The sequence below is a fragment of the Sceloporus occidentalis genome, unplaced genomic scaffold, assembly GCF_023333645.1.
Source record: "Sceloporus occidentalis isolate IW3139 unplaced genomic scaffold, rSceOcc1.0.p SCAF_4, whole genome shotgun sequence".
NCBI classification, from domain to species: Eukaryota; Metazoa; Chordata; class Lepidosauria; order Squamata; family Phrynosomatidae; genus Sceloporus; species Sceloporus occidentalis.
The window spans coordinates 183,168,445-183,185,900 of NW_028316984.1; the positions used below are offsets into that span (position 1 = coordinate 183,168,445).

The 17,456-nt window shown below is 41.1% G+C and overlaps 1 protein-coding gene across 2 annotated transcripts in view; it reads left to right on the plus strand.

Moving 5' to 3' along the window:
- The window catches only part of EVL (Enah/Vasp-like), a 188,087-nt gene extending 173,593 nt beyond the window's left edge, over positions 1 to 14,494 (plus strand). For both annotated transcript variants that reach the window (XM_089522526.1, XM_089522528.1), the window contains 6 exons: positions 1,882 to 1,945; positions 4,549 to 4,615; positions 4,721 to 4,783; positions 8,516 to 8,582; positions 11,604 to 11,661; positions 13,850 to 14,494. In XM_089522526.1, the coding sequence (XP_089378652.1) occupies positions 1,882 to 1,945; positions 4,549 to 4,615; positions 4,721 to 4,783; positions 8,516 to 8,582; positions 11,604 to 11,661; positions 13,850 to 13,887 (357 nt within the window). In that variant the 3' untranslated portion in view covers positions 13,888 to 14,494. The remainder of the gene's footprint in view (positions 1 to 1,881; positions 1,946 to 4,548; positions 4,616 to 4,720; positions 4,784 to 8,515; positions 8,583 to 11,603; positions 11,662 to 13,849) is intronic.
- Positions 14,495 to 17,456: the final 2,962 nt, after the last annotated feature.

Sequence of the window (17,456 nt, forward strand, 5' to 3'; positions counted from 1 at the left end):
TACTGGTCTGAGTTGTGATTTTAAAGAAATATTTATTCCCATAAGGTATCTCAGAATACAACTATGGTCGTCTAGCACATGATCCGAATGTCAAAGGTTCAATCTGTGGCATTTTCAGTTAAATAGATCAGGGAGTAGGCGATCAGATAAAAACCCTGTTTGATACCCTGGAAATCCAGTACAGGGCTAGATGAATAAATAGTGAAACCTGGTATAAGGCAATTTCCCATCTTATCCGATGAGGCTGGCAGCCTCTGTTTACTTACTTACAATACTCTTTATGTACTTAAGTCTGTTGATTCTCTTTCTTGCAGAAAATCAGTTTTGGGGAATGGGAGTAGGGGGTGGAGAAACAGAACCTTCAGCTCCACAGTCTGACCATTTGTTTTTACCTTTTCATGCTAGGATTTGTCTGTCTATTAAAAGAGCAAGTTGGGTTTGATGGATAACTAATGAGATGTTTCAATAGCAGAGGAAATGGTATGGCAGGAAAATAGGAGAAATAGCTGTCAAAGGTAGCTAAAGGCAGATGTGTAGACACAGAATGGAGTGGGACACTTGGTTATTTGGAGCTATAGTACAGGATTTATTATTATTATTATTATTATTATTATTATTATTATTATTATTATTATTCCGCCTCTCTGTGAAACACAACCGGGGCGGCTTACAGTTAAAATAATACAATTCCATATCCCAATATCCCACCACCTTAAAATGGCAATTAAACAGATTTTGAACATGGAAAGTTTCCCTGATTTTTTAGAAAAAAATAAATGATCCTTACAGCTTAGAGATACTGAGTACACGCTGTGTATGGATAAGGTCCCACATTCAGTCCCTAGCATCCTTCTGAGGAACAATCGTGTCTGGAATCCAGGAAATGGGCTGATGTTCTGAAACATCTTCCAGTATTCCTGTATAAAATAGCTAATATTAAAAATGTTTCCAAAAATGTTAAAATTGATAAGCATTATGACCTACTGATCCAGTAAATGGTGAAAACAACATTTATATAAATCGTATCATTTTTCTGTGTCTGCTTTGTGCTGGAGTATTCTGTATTTATACAAAATGCATATATAATTTGCTTCTTGTAAATTATTAGACCCTCAAATGTTTATATAAATTAGTGACAGAAAGTGAAACATGCATTCATATACTGCCTCCCAACATACACACATATGTATGTGTGTATGTGTAGCCACAGTAATTTTTTCCTGCAGCATGAGTTCCTGAGGGTAGAAAAGGCTGTGGAACAAAATGAACAAGCCCCTGTAGAGATGAAGGAACTCCTGCTTGGGGTTTAGCTGCTGATCTCTGTTGGTATGAGGTTCATATGAAACATGTCATAGGCCCTGTCCAGATGGGCCCTTTGTGGTGCATCCACGACGTGCTAGGGTTGCCTCTGGGTGGTGCATGCACACGCCCCGCAACCCTAGCACGTCATGCACGCGCTGCAGTTGCACAGCGCCATACATACGGCGCACGCAATGATTATGTTACAGCTGTGCTGCCTCTAAATAGCGCTGTGCAGCTGCGATGTAACCGCGCCGTCTTTGGCGCTTTGCAGCGCCACAAGCAGGAGCCGCCTTTGGGAGCTCCTTCTTTGCTGTGCAGCAGCGCCGCACAATTTGTATGCTGTGGCGCTCCTGCGCAGCAAAGAGAGGCGCTGAGGAAGGGCCTTTTTTTGGCGGTCTGTACCCCGCCATTGTCACCGAGAAGTGAGAGTTCTTTCCAAAGTCTATGAAAGCTTATGCTACAATTTCTTTCACCCATTTAGTCTGAAAGGTGTTACAAGATCCCTTCTTGTAACACCTTTCTGTTACATACTGTTCTTCCAAAATGTTAAGCTGTAATTTTGTTTTACTTTTTTTTTAGGAAGATGCTAGCACTTCCCCATCACCCGTTTCACGAGGCCCTGTTCAGCAACAGAATTCTTCAGGTACTCAGCTCTGTTAATCTGATGTCTTTCCTCCCACTGCAGTGGTGGAATCTCAGCTCATTCTCCTTACTGTGAACCAGTACTTGGATAGGATATGAAACACCAAGGCCAAATTGTGCATCCACTCTGGAGTTTGGGTCTGAAATTTAAAAGAAGCTGTGCAAGTCACTGAACCTATTTTGGCAATAGAGTTAGGCACCTCAAATAGCTCCTTTAAAGCCTGAATAAGAACTCTGCATGGATTCATTCGTGAAAAGAAGCCAGAGGTTTCTGGAGGATCTCTCCAGGGTAATTATGTCCCAATAGTTATTCCGCTAACTTAATGCACCTTACATCAATGAGGAAAAACTCATTTTCCTGTTGGTGAACATGTTAAATTTGTGAGTTAAAGGTACGCTTAGGCCTTCATTAATTTTAACGCAACAGAGGTGTGAAAAACTGTATGGGATTGTGACTTGAGGTGCTGTGATCCTTGCGTGTTTTATGACAAGGAAAGGATAAGGTACAGCTCCACACATGATGTTTTGCTTGAAGAATGCTATTTGGCAGCATGCCTCATTCCCAATAGTTAAAGGGCTGACTTATCTCCTAATCATAATATCTTGAAAGATATGGAAGCAGTCACAGTAAGATTTTTTGGAGAATTTTTAAACATTTTCCAAACAAATTTGGTTTAAGATTTATTTACCTGTTAAAAAGCAAGAATAAGGCCAGCTCACAAATTCTGATCAATAGTGTCAACCTGGGGGGGTCATTGATCCCATATCTGTTTCCCACACCACTCTAGCAGTATGTGGAACAAGCAGTACTGTTGACCCTCCATATCCACACATTTTGCATCCACGGATTCAACTATCCCTGGATTAAAAATATTCCTACCAAAATTCCAAAAAGCAAACCTTTTTTTATATAAGGGACACCCTTTTATTATGCCACTGTATGTAATGAGACTCGAGCATCCACAAATTTTGGTAACCACAGGGAGTTCTGGAACCAAACCCTAGTGGACACCTGGCACCCATTTGTACCTGGGTTCACACAAGAAGAAAACCAGAAGCCAGACCACTGAGATGCATAGAGGTGGCAGGTGGGGGTCTTGCTAAATTTCCATTGATTCAGTGGGTCTAGTCTGGTTGGGATAAACAAGTGGACTTGGTCAAAATCTATACTTTTTTATTTCTGTTGATATTTAATATCTGTTGATATTTCTAAAAGCAAAAAGTTGCAATTTTTTGTCTTGTATAGTCCAAACAAGCATAATTAATTTTCTCATTGTAGCTGAGAAAGAATTTACTTTTGTTATACATGAAATGTTAGTAATATTTTCCTAATTGTCATTACTGTTAGCCTATATCTGTCTGTTTTGATTTATTTTGTCAAGAACATCTGTTCATTTTATGAAAAGTTTGCTAAGTACAAGATGCAGGAATATCCAGTGTGTGTGTGTGTGTATAAGTAATTAATATTACAAAAACAGCAATAGAACCCAGTTTCTTATTCTCCTTCGACTGATGCAGTGACTAAGGATGGCATCTCTCCTCTGAATGCCTGCCTGGAGTCAGTAATGGGCTGGGTGAGGGAAAACAAACTCAGACTGAATCCAGAGAAAACGGAAGTACTTGTGATAGGTTCCTCGGGCCTAAGGAAGGAAATTTATCCACTTGTCCAGGACGGGATCACACTTCCCCTGAAGGACGAAGTTCGCAGTTTATGAGTACTTCTGGACTCGTCCCTACAATTGACGTCTCAGGTAGATGCGACAGCCAGAAGTGCTTGCTATCAACTTTGGTTGATACACCAACTGCGACCCTACCTAGACCGAAGGGACCTTGAAACGGTGGTATACACTCTGGTAACTTCTCGTCTAGATTTCTGTAATGTGCTTTACATGGGGCTACCCTTGTACCAAGTTCGGAAGCTTCAGTTAGTGCAAAATATGGCAGCCAGATTGGTCACTGGTTCATCAAGGTTTGACCATATTACACCTATCTTAAAAGATCTTCACTGCCTCCCTTTCTGCTTCTGGGCACAGTACAAGGTGTTGGTTGTTACTTATAAAGCCCTACATGGCTTGGAACCGAGTTACTTACGGGACCGCATCTCCCTATATAATCCGCCCCGCACTCTTAGCACATTGGGTAAGAACCTATTGGAGATAGCAACCTCTAAGTATGTTGCTACTTCAGAAAGAGCATTTTCAACATCAGCTCCGAGACTTTGGAACAATCTCCCTGAGGAGATCCGCTCAGCGACCTCGTTAGAAACATTTAGAAAAGCGATTAAAACCGAGCTTTTTAGCCGAGCATACCCCACCTGATATGAATACCCCCCTGATATGATTGACTTGCCCTGTCTGCCTTGTGTGTTGATGCTATTGTTACTGTATGATGTTGTATATTTTATTGTTTTTAGCTGCTTTTAATTGAATTTTTATGTAAACACTTTGTGCTTTTTTAGTCTGTAACCCCGCTTCGATCCACCGGAGAGGCGAGGAAACACAAATTATTATTATTATTATTATTATTATCATCATCATCATCATCATCATCATGGAATTGTCTTTATTTGTTTGTGATTTTTAAAAAACTTTGCTTTTAAAACAGATGCTGGGAAGAAGCTTTGGGAGCGAAGCAATTCTGTGGAAAAACCTGTCGCTTCCTTACTGTCAAGGTGAGCTGCAGAGCATCCTTTGTAGGTCATCTGCATGTTTTGAACTCTGTGCATGATGCTTCCATTTGTGCTGATGTCATGTGCTCTCTCATTCCATTGTCATAGAAACCCATCAGTGGGGAGAAGTCCTGAACCTAAGAGTCCCATTCAATTCCAACCATCCTCTAGGTACCGAAAAAAACCTGCTCTGACTCCTCTGTTGTCTCTTGGCTTATCCCTTGCAAAATTATGTCATTCTTCCTTCATCAGCTAACCACTATCTGTACATCTAGTGGCAACTTGCTACCATTTTCACTCCCTTGCTGTTTGACAAATGCTGGTCTCAGTGGAGTCTGTATTGGGATAACACTCAAGAAAACATGGTACAGGTTTGTTCTGTTTTATAAAAGCATATAAAACTGCATGTGGCTCTGAAAAACAGTCCAGGACATCTGAGAGTTGAACTACACATTATGTTTGATGCATAATTTGGCATTGCATTGCGCTCTTTAAAAAAAAAAGGCTGGCATTCTGTTCAGTAATGGACTTACGATCCCCTAACTGGTGGTGATTCACGTTGACAATCATTAACAAATGAACGCAATCATGAAAACCTACTATTTCACCCTAGCAGCACTTCAAAAGGTTTCTCAGTTGCTGGAGATCAGGGTGCTGGAAAATTATGTATACATTATTCTGAGAGCGAGTGGATGTAGTGGTTTGAGCGTTGGACTCCGACTATGGAGACCAGGGTTTGAATCCCTGCTCAGCTATGGAAACCCACAGGATGACTTGGGCAAGTCACATTCAGTCTCAGAGGAAGGGAAAAGCAAACTCCCCCCCCCCCAGCCCCAAAACAAATTCTGCCAAGAAAACCCTGTGATAAAGTCACCTTAGGGTCATCATAAGTATGAAATGACTTGTTCTCCCAGTCATGGGGTGCCTTGAGACAATGAGGCACTCTCCATCTGTTTGTTCTTGATGCACCCCATGACTGGGAAACTATTGCAGACATCATTTCCTAGTGCCCCACTCTGCAGCACCTCAGAATCCTTTTAATTGCGGCACAGGGGTGGCATACAAATGAAATACAGTTAGCCCTTGGTATCCATGGGGGATCCATTCCAGACACCACCACCACCACCACAGATACCAAAATCTGCAGATGCTCAAGTTCCGTTATCCCCAAAGGCAGTGCATGCACATGGCCGTACCGTTATTAGGGACAACAGGACTTCAATGGCAGCATGTGCTCATGGCTATGCCGAAATTAGGGACAACCCCCATTGTTGCCAGTGGTGGCTTGTGCACATGGCCGTGACACCACTGGGGACAATGGGGGCTGTCTCTAATGCAGGTGTGGCTCCACTGGGGACAACACAGGCATTCTGTCCACAGATATTCAAATATGCAGATGGCAAATCCATGGATACTGGGGGCTGTCTCTAAATAGACGTTTTAGGGAAGGGAAACAATCATTATCACAATGATGGGTTCAAGAGAGGTGGGTTCAACCCCTGTGCCATTCTCCCATTCTCAATTAGATCTAGTGAAAGTTTTGTTTTAAAGTTAAAACTGAGCAACCAAATAACAGCAAACACTGGGTTGGATCTGCCTTGTGCAGATGGAATGTGCTTCTTCTTTATTTGGAGGCTGTGCCACAACTCATCTTATTCAATAGAGTTTCTAGTCCCCTGTGCAGTATTTTCAAGAGGCTAGAAGGGCTGCCATGGGGAGAAGAAGGCAGGACAGTTTCCATCCATACCAGTTGCATACACCTAAATTTGCATCATTATTGTATGCTTAATGTATGCTGAATGTAATATATAGTCAGGCCCTCAAAGAACCTCTTTCCCTCCACCCAAAAAGAACCGCACATAGGAATACCCCTTAGATTTCAATGATGTCTGTGTGTACTGCAAGTCCAGATCTGCCAGAATGCAAAAGTCTACTATGATGCATAAGGGTAGGTTAGAAAAATATGTGGTGTAATAGGCCCCCAAACTGTTCCATAAATTGCTTCCTCATTTGTGTTATTCTAATTTATGGCTACATTTCCCCATCACATTGCCTTTATTTTACTAAACAAGCCTAAAGGTTTACTTTGGTAAACTCTGAAGAAGGCAGGAACCTTAAGTACCATAACATGTAGAACTTTCTGTATTTACAATGGCCCAAAATATATGAGAGGATCTCTTGGGTTTTGAAACACAGTGAAAATTAAATTGCTGTTTGTGTATTGCTCTCTCTCATGGAAGCCTTTCTCAAAATGCTATACCACAGACACAAATTAGAGGCTGCAAAGGGGTCTTGCAGCACCTTTGAAACTATCTGAAAGATAGAAGTTGGTAGCATGAGCTTTCATAGACTTGAGCTTAGTTCCTCCGATGCATTTGGTGAACTGGAAACCTATATAGAAGTCTGTGTGAGAAAATAACTATAGGAATGCAAAACTGTGTGGAGTTTTGACGTGGAGAGGCAGTGACAAGTTCAGTTTTAACTATGGTTGTTGGAGGACAAGGCAAGGACCTAATGACATCACCTACAGTATTAGAGGCACTTTCACTTGCTTATCTTCTAACGTGATTTATGCCATACTATGTCAGCAATGCCCTTCAGCATCTATATTGGGCAAACAGGCCAGTCCCTGTACCAGACACAATGGACATAAATCAGATATAAGGAATACAGATATATTTTAAAAACGGTTGCAGAACACTTCAATCTATATGGCTTTCCCTGGGCTTTCTACTCCACCAAGTAGGCTCATACTACCAATTTCTGTCTTTCACTTAGGGCCCAAACAGACAGGCCAAAATACAGCTGCTTTGGGTCACTTTGGAGGTATGCTGTTTAAATGCATCCAAAGCCATGGTCCAATCCTCAGGACGGGAGTGCAGCTTCGGCGCAGATCCTGGCCTCTTAAGATGCTTCAGTCATTTAAACAGCATACTTTCAAAGTGACCCAAAGTAGCTTTATTTTGGCCTGTCTGTTGGAGCCCCTAGTCTCAAAGATGCTGCAAGATGCCTTTGCATACTGATTTTCCAGACTAACACGGCTATGTCTTAGCATTACAAGCTGATTGCTATAATCAGGATCTGCTAATACTCTTTAGGGTAATAGGTGTTTCCCTGGCGAATTGTGTAGTGCAGCAGTCATGTGATCTCTTTAGCTCACAGTCTGTGTTCACAGTGCAGACCATACAAAAGGAAACCCAGACCAGAAGGTTTGGTCCTCACGACGAACTGAAGACTATTAACTTCTGCACTGCCCAGTACAAACCACATGAGGTCCCCCTGGATCTGGATTTGACATTAGAATGATATTAGAATGAACAGTGACCAAATGCTTGGGTAAAAGAAGTAGGCATTTGGGATTAGATGTTGGTTGTCTTCTGTTGGGACATATATATGTCCAAAACCACCAGTGGTGTTATGGGAAAACAAGGACAGGTAGGCATGGGAGAAGATAATTTGACAATACTCTTAGTAGACAGACTATCCCAGAATTCTATATAACGGGGCAGAGTTAATTATTAACAGCAGTGAATAACTCAGCAATAAAGTAGTCATGGCAACTATCTGGATTAGCGTTACAGATTAAAAAAATCCTCACAGATGCTGATGTGTTTTGACTTGCTCCTCCCCATTTCCCAGTGTGTTTCCAAGCTTTTGATGACGCATGGTGGATAGGGCTTAATGCTGCTTGCTCAGTAAGTCTACCCTGTCGCTGATTGATGCAAGAGGAAGGCAATACAGTGTCAAATGCAATAAAGAGTTTGTGGGCTGTGTGTTGGGCTTCGGCTTGCTTTCCTGTTCCAACAAATTGCACACAAAGTGACTTAATAAACATAACCAGTAGTTTTGCAATACAGTAGAGAATGACTCTTTTTATTTCTTTTTCCTTCTCTCTTTCTCAAGAATGAAGCCGGCAAGCAGCAGCAATGATGTGGCAATGGACACCTTAGATTTTGATCGCATGAAACAAGTGAGTTGGCATGATAGCCATCCATCAGTACAGATGTGAGAGAACTTTATTCATTGTTTTGGTACCCAAGAAAAAGAATGGCTTGTTCTAAATAGGAAGCTACCTCATTCCAGGTTAGATTTAGTTCCCTGTATTGTATACTGTGTTTGGCAGCACTTCTGCAGAATCGTGGTGGATGTCTTCCTCATTACTTGTTTGCATTTAACTGGAGGCTATGAAAGCCAAACCTGGGGCCTTCTGCAGTCTCTGCCACTGAATGATGGTGTACACAAAGAAGCAGTGGTTCACTATGCTGTGGATAGTGTCAGTTTACTATGTAATGTCTGGCAAAAAAAGAAAAATGAGATAGAAGATTGGCATCCTATTTTAAGTGAGTTATGATGGCATAAGTCCACCTTATGCTGTTGTAAACTACTACTTTGGTTATTGCAGAGATAGGAATTCTGTTCCATCCATGCAGTAATCAAACCCCTCCAAATTCACCAATGTGGCAGCTCCTCCACACCCAATACTGTATTGCCATTTCTGTTTCATGGGGGTGGGGGGGGAGATCAGGAGGAAAGTTTTCCTTTAGCTGAACACACAGAAATAGTGTTATTCTTAGATACGTCATGATGACCCTTGAGAGGGTCCTGATGATGCTTCTTTTAGTGTGTCCAGCTAAGGGAAAACAGATGGATGTGAATCTGCTATTCCCTCTGCTCTCCATTGACATGGAAAATCTTAAGAGGAAGACCTGACACACTGAAAAAGGTGGGTTTGTGGGATTTGCTCCAGGAGATGTGTTGCTGCTGTATACTCAAGATACTCCTGATTCACAAACTCACTGAATCATGGAAGGGACATCCAGTCCAACCCTCTGCCATGCAGGAAGACACAGTCAAAGTACCACCGACAGATGGCCATCCAGCCTCTGTTTAAAAACCTTCAAGGAAGGAGACTCCACTGCACTCTGAGGCATCATGTTCCACTGGTGAACTGCTCTACTGCAGATGCCTGTTTTATGAAACCAATAAATGGGCAAGGTAGTTAGCATATATGAGAGACAATGTGGTATAATGGTTTTAGCATAGGACTGGGACTCTGGAAATCGGGGTTCATTTGTAGAGTCAAAGCAATCACCCCGAATGACCTCTAGGGAGTGTGGGTGGCATTGTTGCCACACTTTGGGGGGGGGGGGAGTAGTTTTAGGTTTAGGAACAACCTTTTTGAAAACTGAAAGTAAACTATATGTTACTTCAGTCATTTCCTGCTCTAAAAAAAAGGCCTTTCCTGGTCCTAAAATGGCAAATGGGCAGCTAAAAACAAGGCAAAAATACCTCCACATCCCCTAGATAGAAGGCATTGGGGAGAGCAAAAAATGTTTTTGTTTTTTGCATTGGAAGTTCTCCACCCCAAAGATCCCCTTGGATGCTCCCACAATTGCCTCCCATTCTGTAAGAGGTGTTTGGAGGGCCATTGTTTTAGCCTGGGGGGAGGTGTGATTTTGAAGTGATATTTGAAAAAAGAGAAAAGTGCTTGGGCCTAAATCACATCAGGAAAGGCCAATACTATCCACCATGCCTCCTAGGAGTCATGAGGAGCTTTGAAAGATTTATTTATTTATTTATTTATTTATTTATTTATTTATTTATTTATTTTGCAATAGCTGTGTTGGGTGGCTTCCTAAGGTTCAGTAGAGGCGTGGGTGGCCCCCATCCTAATACATAAATTCTTCCTCTTAATTCTCCAAAGTTCAGCCAGAATCCTCCATCACATTACATAACTATATGTACACGTGTATACATATGTATATGCTATGTAACAGAGGCACTAAGAAACCCTGATAGTGAATTATGGAGATGTGTAACAGGACACTGAGCAGAGTGTTGCGATGTGCATCGGCACTCCCTGGCTGGTGTCCAGTACACAGTTGGTACTATTGCTCATTGGTCACTGGCTTCCCTACGTACTAATGTAAGAGACCCTCTTAAATGATACAGACCTTAATTGAACTACTCAATTACACAGATGCAAGTCCACTTACAATGATATTAGTTTGCAATAGGGACTCACCATGTGGGATGATATAGTTGCCTTATACTGAGTCAGACCTTGGGGCCCCCTATATCTATCTCATCTGTACTGATTGACAGATGCTCTCCAAGGACAAAGAGAGGTTTCAGGTAAGAGCGTTCCTCAGTTGCACCTGGAAATGCCACAGACTGAATCCAGGATTCTCTCCTGACAAAGAAACAGATACTTCACTACTATGTTTTACTACTGTATATTGTCCTTGCATACCTGCTATGAAATTAAGAAGCTGCCTTATAGTGAGTCAGACTATTAATGGATCTAATCTATGGCTCCTGAAGTCTGCCAACATATTGTTGTTGTGTGGCTTCAAATAATTTCTGACTTATGACAACCCATGCTGGCTACATGATCACAGAGTCATTTTTGACAATGCCGGCTCCCTTGGCTAAATAACAGAGATGAGCACCATACCCTACAGTCAGACTCAACTTGACAATCATGTCATAGGGGAAACCTTTACATTTAAGCGGTTTCTGTGGCTGAGAGTGCGTGACTTGGCCAAGATTGTTCAGTAGGTTTCCATGGCCAAGTGGGAAGTCAAACCCTGATCTCCAGAGTCATAGTCCAACATTCAAACCACTACACCATGCCTGCCAACAGTTCAGGTTTTTTTTTAATCAACAAATCAATTAGAAATCAACAAAACCATAATGGTTTAATTGCCTTTGTCCCTCAAAACCCAAATCTTGAAAATCACCTGATTCTCAGAACTAGTAATTAACCTATACAAGTAAACAGACATCTTTTCTCAGCAAGTAGACAGGTTTTTAAGATTGTAAAAACTCAGAAGTAACAGAAGAGGAAACCCTGGTGCAAAATGTACACAGTGGTGGTTGCTCTGCCATATGATGTTCAGTTTAAACCAGTCCAAGGGCCTTAATTTAAAAGGGCATTTGTATCAATAAGTTGTTTTATTTTATTGTTTTTTTTTCCCTACCTTCCTAGGAAATATTGGAGGAAGTTGTAAAAGAATTACACAAAGTAAAAGAAGAGATAATTGATGGTAAGAAGGAGGAAATACATTTGTTGTGCTTGTCTTTACTAAAAGACGAGAGAGATGCCATGTCCTGTTGGTGCATTAGGTTACCAAATTTAATCAGTGCATAGGAAATTCTGCTGCTTCACCCTGGATGTATGTGAGAAGGAAAAAGGAGGAAGCTGAATATATTTACACAGTATCAGTTTTATATCAATGCAGTCTTCATGACTCCCTATCACCCCACTGAGAATTACAGACTGATGAGAGCAGAGCTAGGGAAAAATCATTTTTGGACTGTAACTCCCTAGACTCATGCCTAGTGGAGGATTTGGGGACATGTAATCCAAAAATAATTTTTAAAAACTATTCCTAAGCACTGAGTAAAATTACAGAGAATTCTGTTTGAATATGTAGCCCAGTACCCACAAAAAATTACTATTCCCAAACATCAAAGTCCCATGGCTCATGAAAATCAGGTTCCCCCACCTTTGTTTGCATTTGCTTTAGCTGTGCCTTAAACACACAGCCTAGGCTCATGTTCTTGCCTGGCACACTTCCAGGACAACATAGGATGGAAAGGATTACTCTTGGACTTCTTGGATAAATTCCTGATGTTGTTCAAAGGGAAAACAAAGGGCTCCCTCGCCTTGGGGCCGGGGGGGGGGGGGTAAACAGACTGTTTAATCTTCTCATATTGGGTGGGCCTACAGGATTTGCAAGAGTTACCAAGGTGAAAAGCCAAGAGGAATGCAAATAGAAAGTCACAGAGATACTGTGCAGCACACAATGGGGAGGGGAGATGGAGATGGTTCCTACAAAACACCTACTGGGGTGGAAGAGAACAAATGTGCTACCCGACACTAGAATTTTACTTGAATGTGGATGTTTTTAGGGAAAAGATAGCCTATGGTCCTTTAATCCATTGGCCTCTTCAACTCTGGGGGGCTGCTATGGCTGCTGACTTGATGGGGAGGTGAGACAGGAGGGGCAATTCAGATTAAGGGAAAACAACCCACTACCAACAGTCAAGCTGCAAGTTATACTGCTGTTGCTGATTCCTAGTGGCGGGAGGAGGGAAGAAACAAGAGTACATACAGCACATTGACATATGGAGGTTGCTGTCCCTTTCCTTTCCCACTAGTCAGCAGCAGCAGCATCCCTTGGGGCTTGAGTGCTGGTGATAGGTTGGGTTTAGACATACATGCACATAAGCCACACTTACACATATATAAGACACTAATCAGATACTGCTTGATGATTGCTTATGAATGCACTACACACTCCTATGGTGAGAAGTAGAGGAAGTGGTGATGAGGGAATCATGCTCACCTCTCTAGTTAAAGCAGGAAATTAAAGCACTTCCAAGAGCAGAAACTCACACTCTTGTTGGGACCACAACTTGCCTACCCACTATGTACTTCATTCAAGAGACGCCAAGGAGTAGTCACAACAGTCAGAATTAATATCTTGCAAGGCTGAGGAATTCATGATCCTCCAGTTGTTGGGCTTTTGCTCCCACAATCCCTCATAGAATCATAGAGTTGGAAGAGACCACAAGGGCCATCCAGTCCAACCCCTGCCATGCAGGAATTCTCATCATTGGCTGTGCTGGCCAACCTTGATTGGCGTTGCAATCCATCAATATTTGGAGAACCACACATTCCCCAGCTGTAATATAAAGATTCTAGTGTATGCACTCTAACAGCCTCTTGTCCTAAACTTGCCTCTTTTATGTTTGCCATTGTTTATCAATGTCTAATGTACAAAATATATCCTTGTGTTACTTCTCCATTAATGGTTACCATCCTGTTCAGTATTTGCAATGTCATAAAACAGATTTAACAAAACTTATGTGGTTCTTACACTATTGCAATGATCAAAGGTGCCCCCAAAACCTACCTTTTCAGCAGCGCAGTACCTCCCCTTTCCCCCAGCAAAAGGACTGCCAAAGCTGGAAAGTGTGTGAAGATGCCTCCAGCCTTCTCCCAGCAGTAAGGCACTTTGCAACAGACAGCTATATTACTTCCAGTGCTTCAGAAATCCTAACGTTGGCGGGGCTGCACTTCTGAAAAGGGCCCATCATTGTAACTGCATCTCCTGATAGAGGATTTCAGCCAATACCAATATAGATGAGTGCTTACTATGTTAGGTATGATGATGGGACAGTATCTAGCTTTGAGTACAAATCTTTTTCATTGTTTTTCCTCCCCAGCTATCAGGCAGGAGTTGAGTAGAATCAGCACAACATAATGGTCATGGAATCATCCGGAAGTTGCAAAAGACGAAAGACAATTGGATCATTTCTAGGTGTACCAAGATCATGCAAAATGGTGAAAGAGGACACCTGGCACTGTCTTTTGTTCTTAAATCCTTTTTATTAGCAGACTCAGCAGACTTTGAAGCTTGCTGCTGCCTTGGATTTGCTTCATTTAAAAAAAAAGAAAAGAAAAGAAAAAGTCTTAAAATCTTAAAAAAGAAAAATATTAAAATTTAAATTTCTGGATTTTTTAAATTTCATCTGACAATGCACATCAGATTTGGTCAGCCTTTTTTGTATTTTGTATTTGCTTATTTAAATGTATGACATTTTTCTTTTTAGTATATAGTAGGTAAAGAAATACGTGAACCATTCGCTTTTACTAGATGACTTCGAAGTAATTTTACTGGTAGTCTGCATTGTAAATGAAGACCTTTTTGCCAACAGAATCTTATTTGTGGCATTACCAGTGGAAGCCGAAAGACACCAGCTGTCAACCAACAAGTCACTGGTCTCAGAGCTATCACAATATTAAAGCGGTACATCAGTGCATCACAGTATCTGTGTTCTTATTGGTAATAAACTGTTCATTGTCCACAATGTGCATCAACTGGCTTTTCTTTCATCTTTCTGCAGTGGACTTGGACTCCACTGTAGAACCTTCTATTTAGAATTCAATGTACAGGAATTGCCATTTTGGCAGCTTTGGCAGCCTATAGCCAGATATGGCACACAAAAATAAACCATGTTTGGCCCTTGGTTGTGTTACCAAAAGTAAGAATTGTTAAGTAATAGATATTTCACATTTTGATGTTTACTTCTCTTGGACAATGGCTATCTTTATTTTGGTTATTCCCAACTAGATTTGTAGTTGTTAACTGCCTTTGTGTCATGGTAACCTATGGATGAGACACCCCCTGTCCTCGACTGCTCTGCCCAGCTCCTGCAAATTCATATTCGTGGTCTCTTTAACTAAGTCTGTCTAACATGTCGCCTTCCTCTCTTTCTACTTCCCTCCACCTTTTCTAACATTATTGTGTTTTCCAACAATTCACACTTTCTCATGATGTCTCCAAAGTATGACAGTCTAAGTCTTGTCATCTTGGCTTCTAGAGATACTGTATTTCTGGCTTGATCTGCTCTAGGGCCCATTTGTTTGTCCTTTTGGCTGTCCATGGAATTCTCAGCACTCTTCTCCAGTATGACATCGCAAATGAGTTGATTTTCCTCCTATCTTCTCTCTTGACTGTCCAGCTCTCGCATCCATACATAATAATAGGGAATACAGTGGCTTGTATGATTCTGACTTTTGTGCTGAGTTGTATGTCTTTGCATTTTAGGATCTTTTCTAGTTCTTTCATAGCCACCCTCCCCATTCTTAATCTTCTGATTTCCTGGCTGCAGTCCCCATTTCAATCAATGTGTGATCCCAGATAGGAGAACTCTTTTACTGTTTCTGTTCCCTCATTGTCTAGTTTGAATGTAAGTTCTCTGTGGTCCTTATTTTTGTTTTCTTTATGTTCAACAGTAAGCCTGCCTTTCTTCTTTGATCTTCCTTAGTAGTTGTTCCAGGTCTGTGAAGTTCTCTGCTATATTACAGTGTCATCAGCATATCTCAGATTGTTGATATTTCTTCCTCCTATTTTCACTCCTCCCTCCTCCATGTTCAAGCCTGCTTTCCTTACAACATGTTCTGCATATCGGTTGAATAGGTAAGGTGATAGGATGCAGCCTTGTCTGACTTCTTTGCCAGTTGGGAAACATTCTGTTTCTCCATGTTCTTTCCTCACAGTAGCCTTTTGTCCTGAGTACAGATTCCTCATTAGGACTATCAGATGTGTTGGCACTCCCATGTCTTTAAGAGCGTTCCATAGCCTTTCATGATCTATGAAGTCAAAGGCTTTGCTATAGTTTATAAAACAATGCTGATTTTATTTTGGAACTCCCTGCTATGCTCCATTAGCCATTATACTGTATATTTGCAATGTTATCCCTGGTGCCGCCTCCTTTTCTGAACGTGCTCGGACCTCTGGGATTTCTTTCTCCATGTATGGTTGGAGCATCATTTTGCTTGCATATTAGATTAGTTCTATCGTTATATATTTGCTGCAGTCTCTCCTTTTTTGTGGATGGGGATGTACTGTATATTGATCACTTCTAATCTGTTGGCCATTGTTTTATTTTTTGTATCTGTTGACATATGTTGGTTAGCACTAGAGTTGATTCTGTCAATGTGGATTGCAACGGTTCTATTGGAATATCATCTGTTCCTGGAGTCTTGTTTTTTGCCATTTCCTTTATTGCAGCTTCCAACTCAGTTTTTAGAGTTTGGGATTCATCTTTACAAGGCTCTTTGTTCTATCTGTTCTTCATGTTGTCATCTCTTTTATATAATTCTTCTGTGTATTGCATCCATCGTCTTTTTATGGATCTTGAATTATGTTATTTTCATTGTCATAGAGCGTCCTGGTCATTGGTTTGAATTTTCCCTTGATTTCTTGAATCATTTGGAATAGGTCTCACATTCTTCTTCTTCTTCTTCTTCTTTTTTTTTTTTTTTTTGGTTATCTTCTATTTCTCTACATTTGTCGTTGTAATAATTTTCCTTATCTTTGCACACTAGACATTGTACTGTTGCATTCGTGGTTCTTAGTTTATTCCTACCTCCTTTTTGTTTTGTTTTTCTTCTTTCCTTTATTGCTTTTAGTGTTTTATTGTAATCCATGGTTTCTTCACTTTCCTTTTGTCTGTTGGAAGTGCCTTTAGGCATTCTTCTTCTTTTTTATGTGCTTGGCTTCAGACCGAAGCTCTTCCAGTTCACAATCTATTATTATTAGTACTGCAAATGTGTTCCTTATATTATCAATGAATTTGGTAGAAATGTTGTTTAAATCATATTTTGATATGATGACTTATTTTGTTCTCTTCTTGAGTTTTACTTTTATTTTTGAAATGAGTAGTTCGTGATCTGTGCCACAATCAGCACCTGGTTTAATCTTGACCACCAGTATAGAGCTTCACCATCTTTTACTTCCAATTATGTAATCATTTTGTTTTTTGTTGGCCATCTAGTGATGTCCATGCTTATAACTACTGTTTTTGATTCTTCTTTACTTCCAACCTTTGTGGTCCAATCTCCAATGATCAGCTTGACATCCTGTGTTGGTGGGTTGTCAGTTTCTTCCTGTAGAATCATAGAATCATAGAGTTGGAAGAGACCACAAGGGCCATCCAGTCCAACCCCCTGCCATGCAGGAGATCTAAATCAAAGCATCCCCGACAGATGGCCATCAAGCCTCTGTTTAAAGACCTCTAAGGAAGGAGACTTCACTACACTCCGAGGGAATTTGTTCCAGTGTCGAACAGCCCTTACTGTCAGGAAGTTCCTCCTAATGTTGAGGTGGAATCTTTTTCTGTAGCTTGCATCCATTGTTCCGGGTCCTGTTCTCTTGAGCAGCAGAAAACAAGCTTGCTCCCTCCTCAATGTGACATCCCCTCAAGTATTTAAACAGGGCTGTCATATCACCTCTTAATCTTCTCCAGGCTAAACATTCCCAGCTCC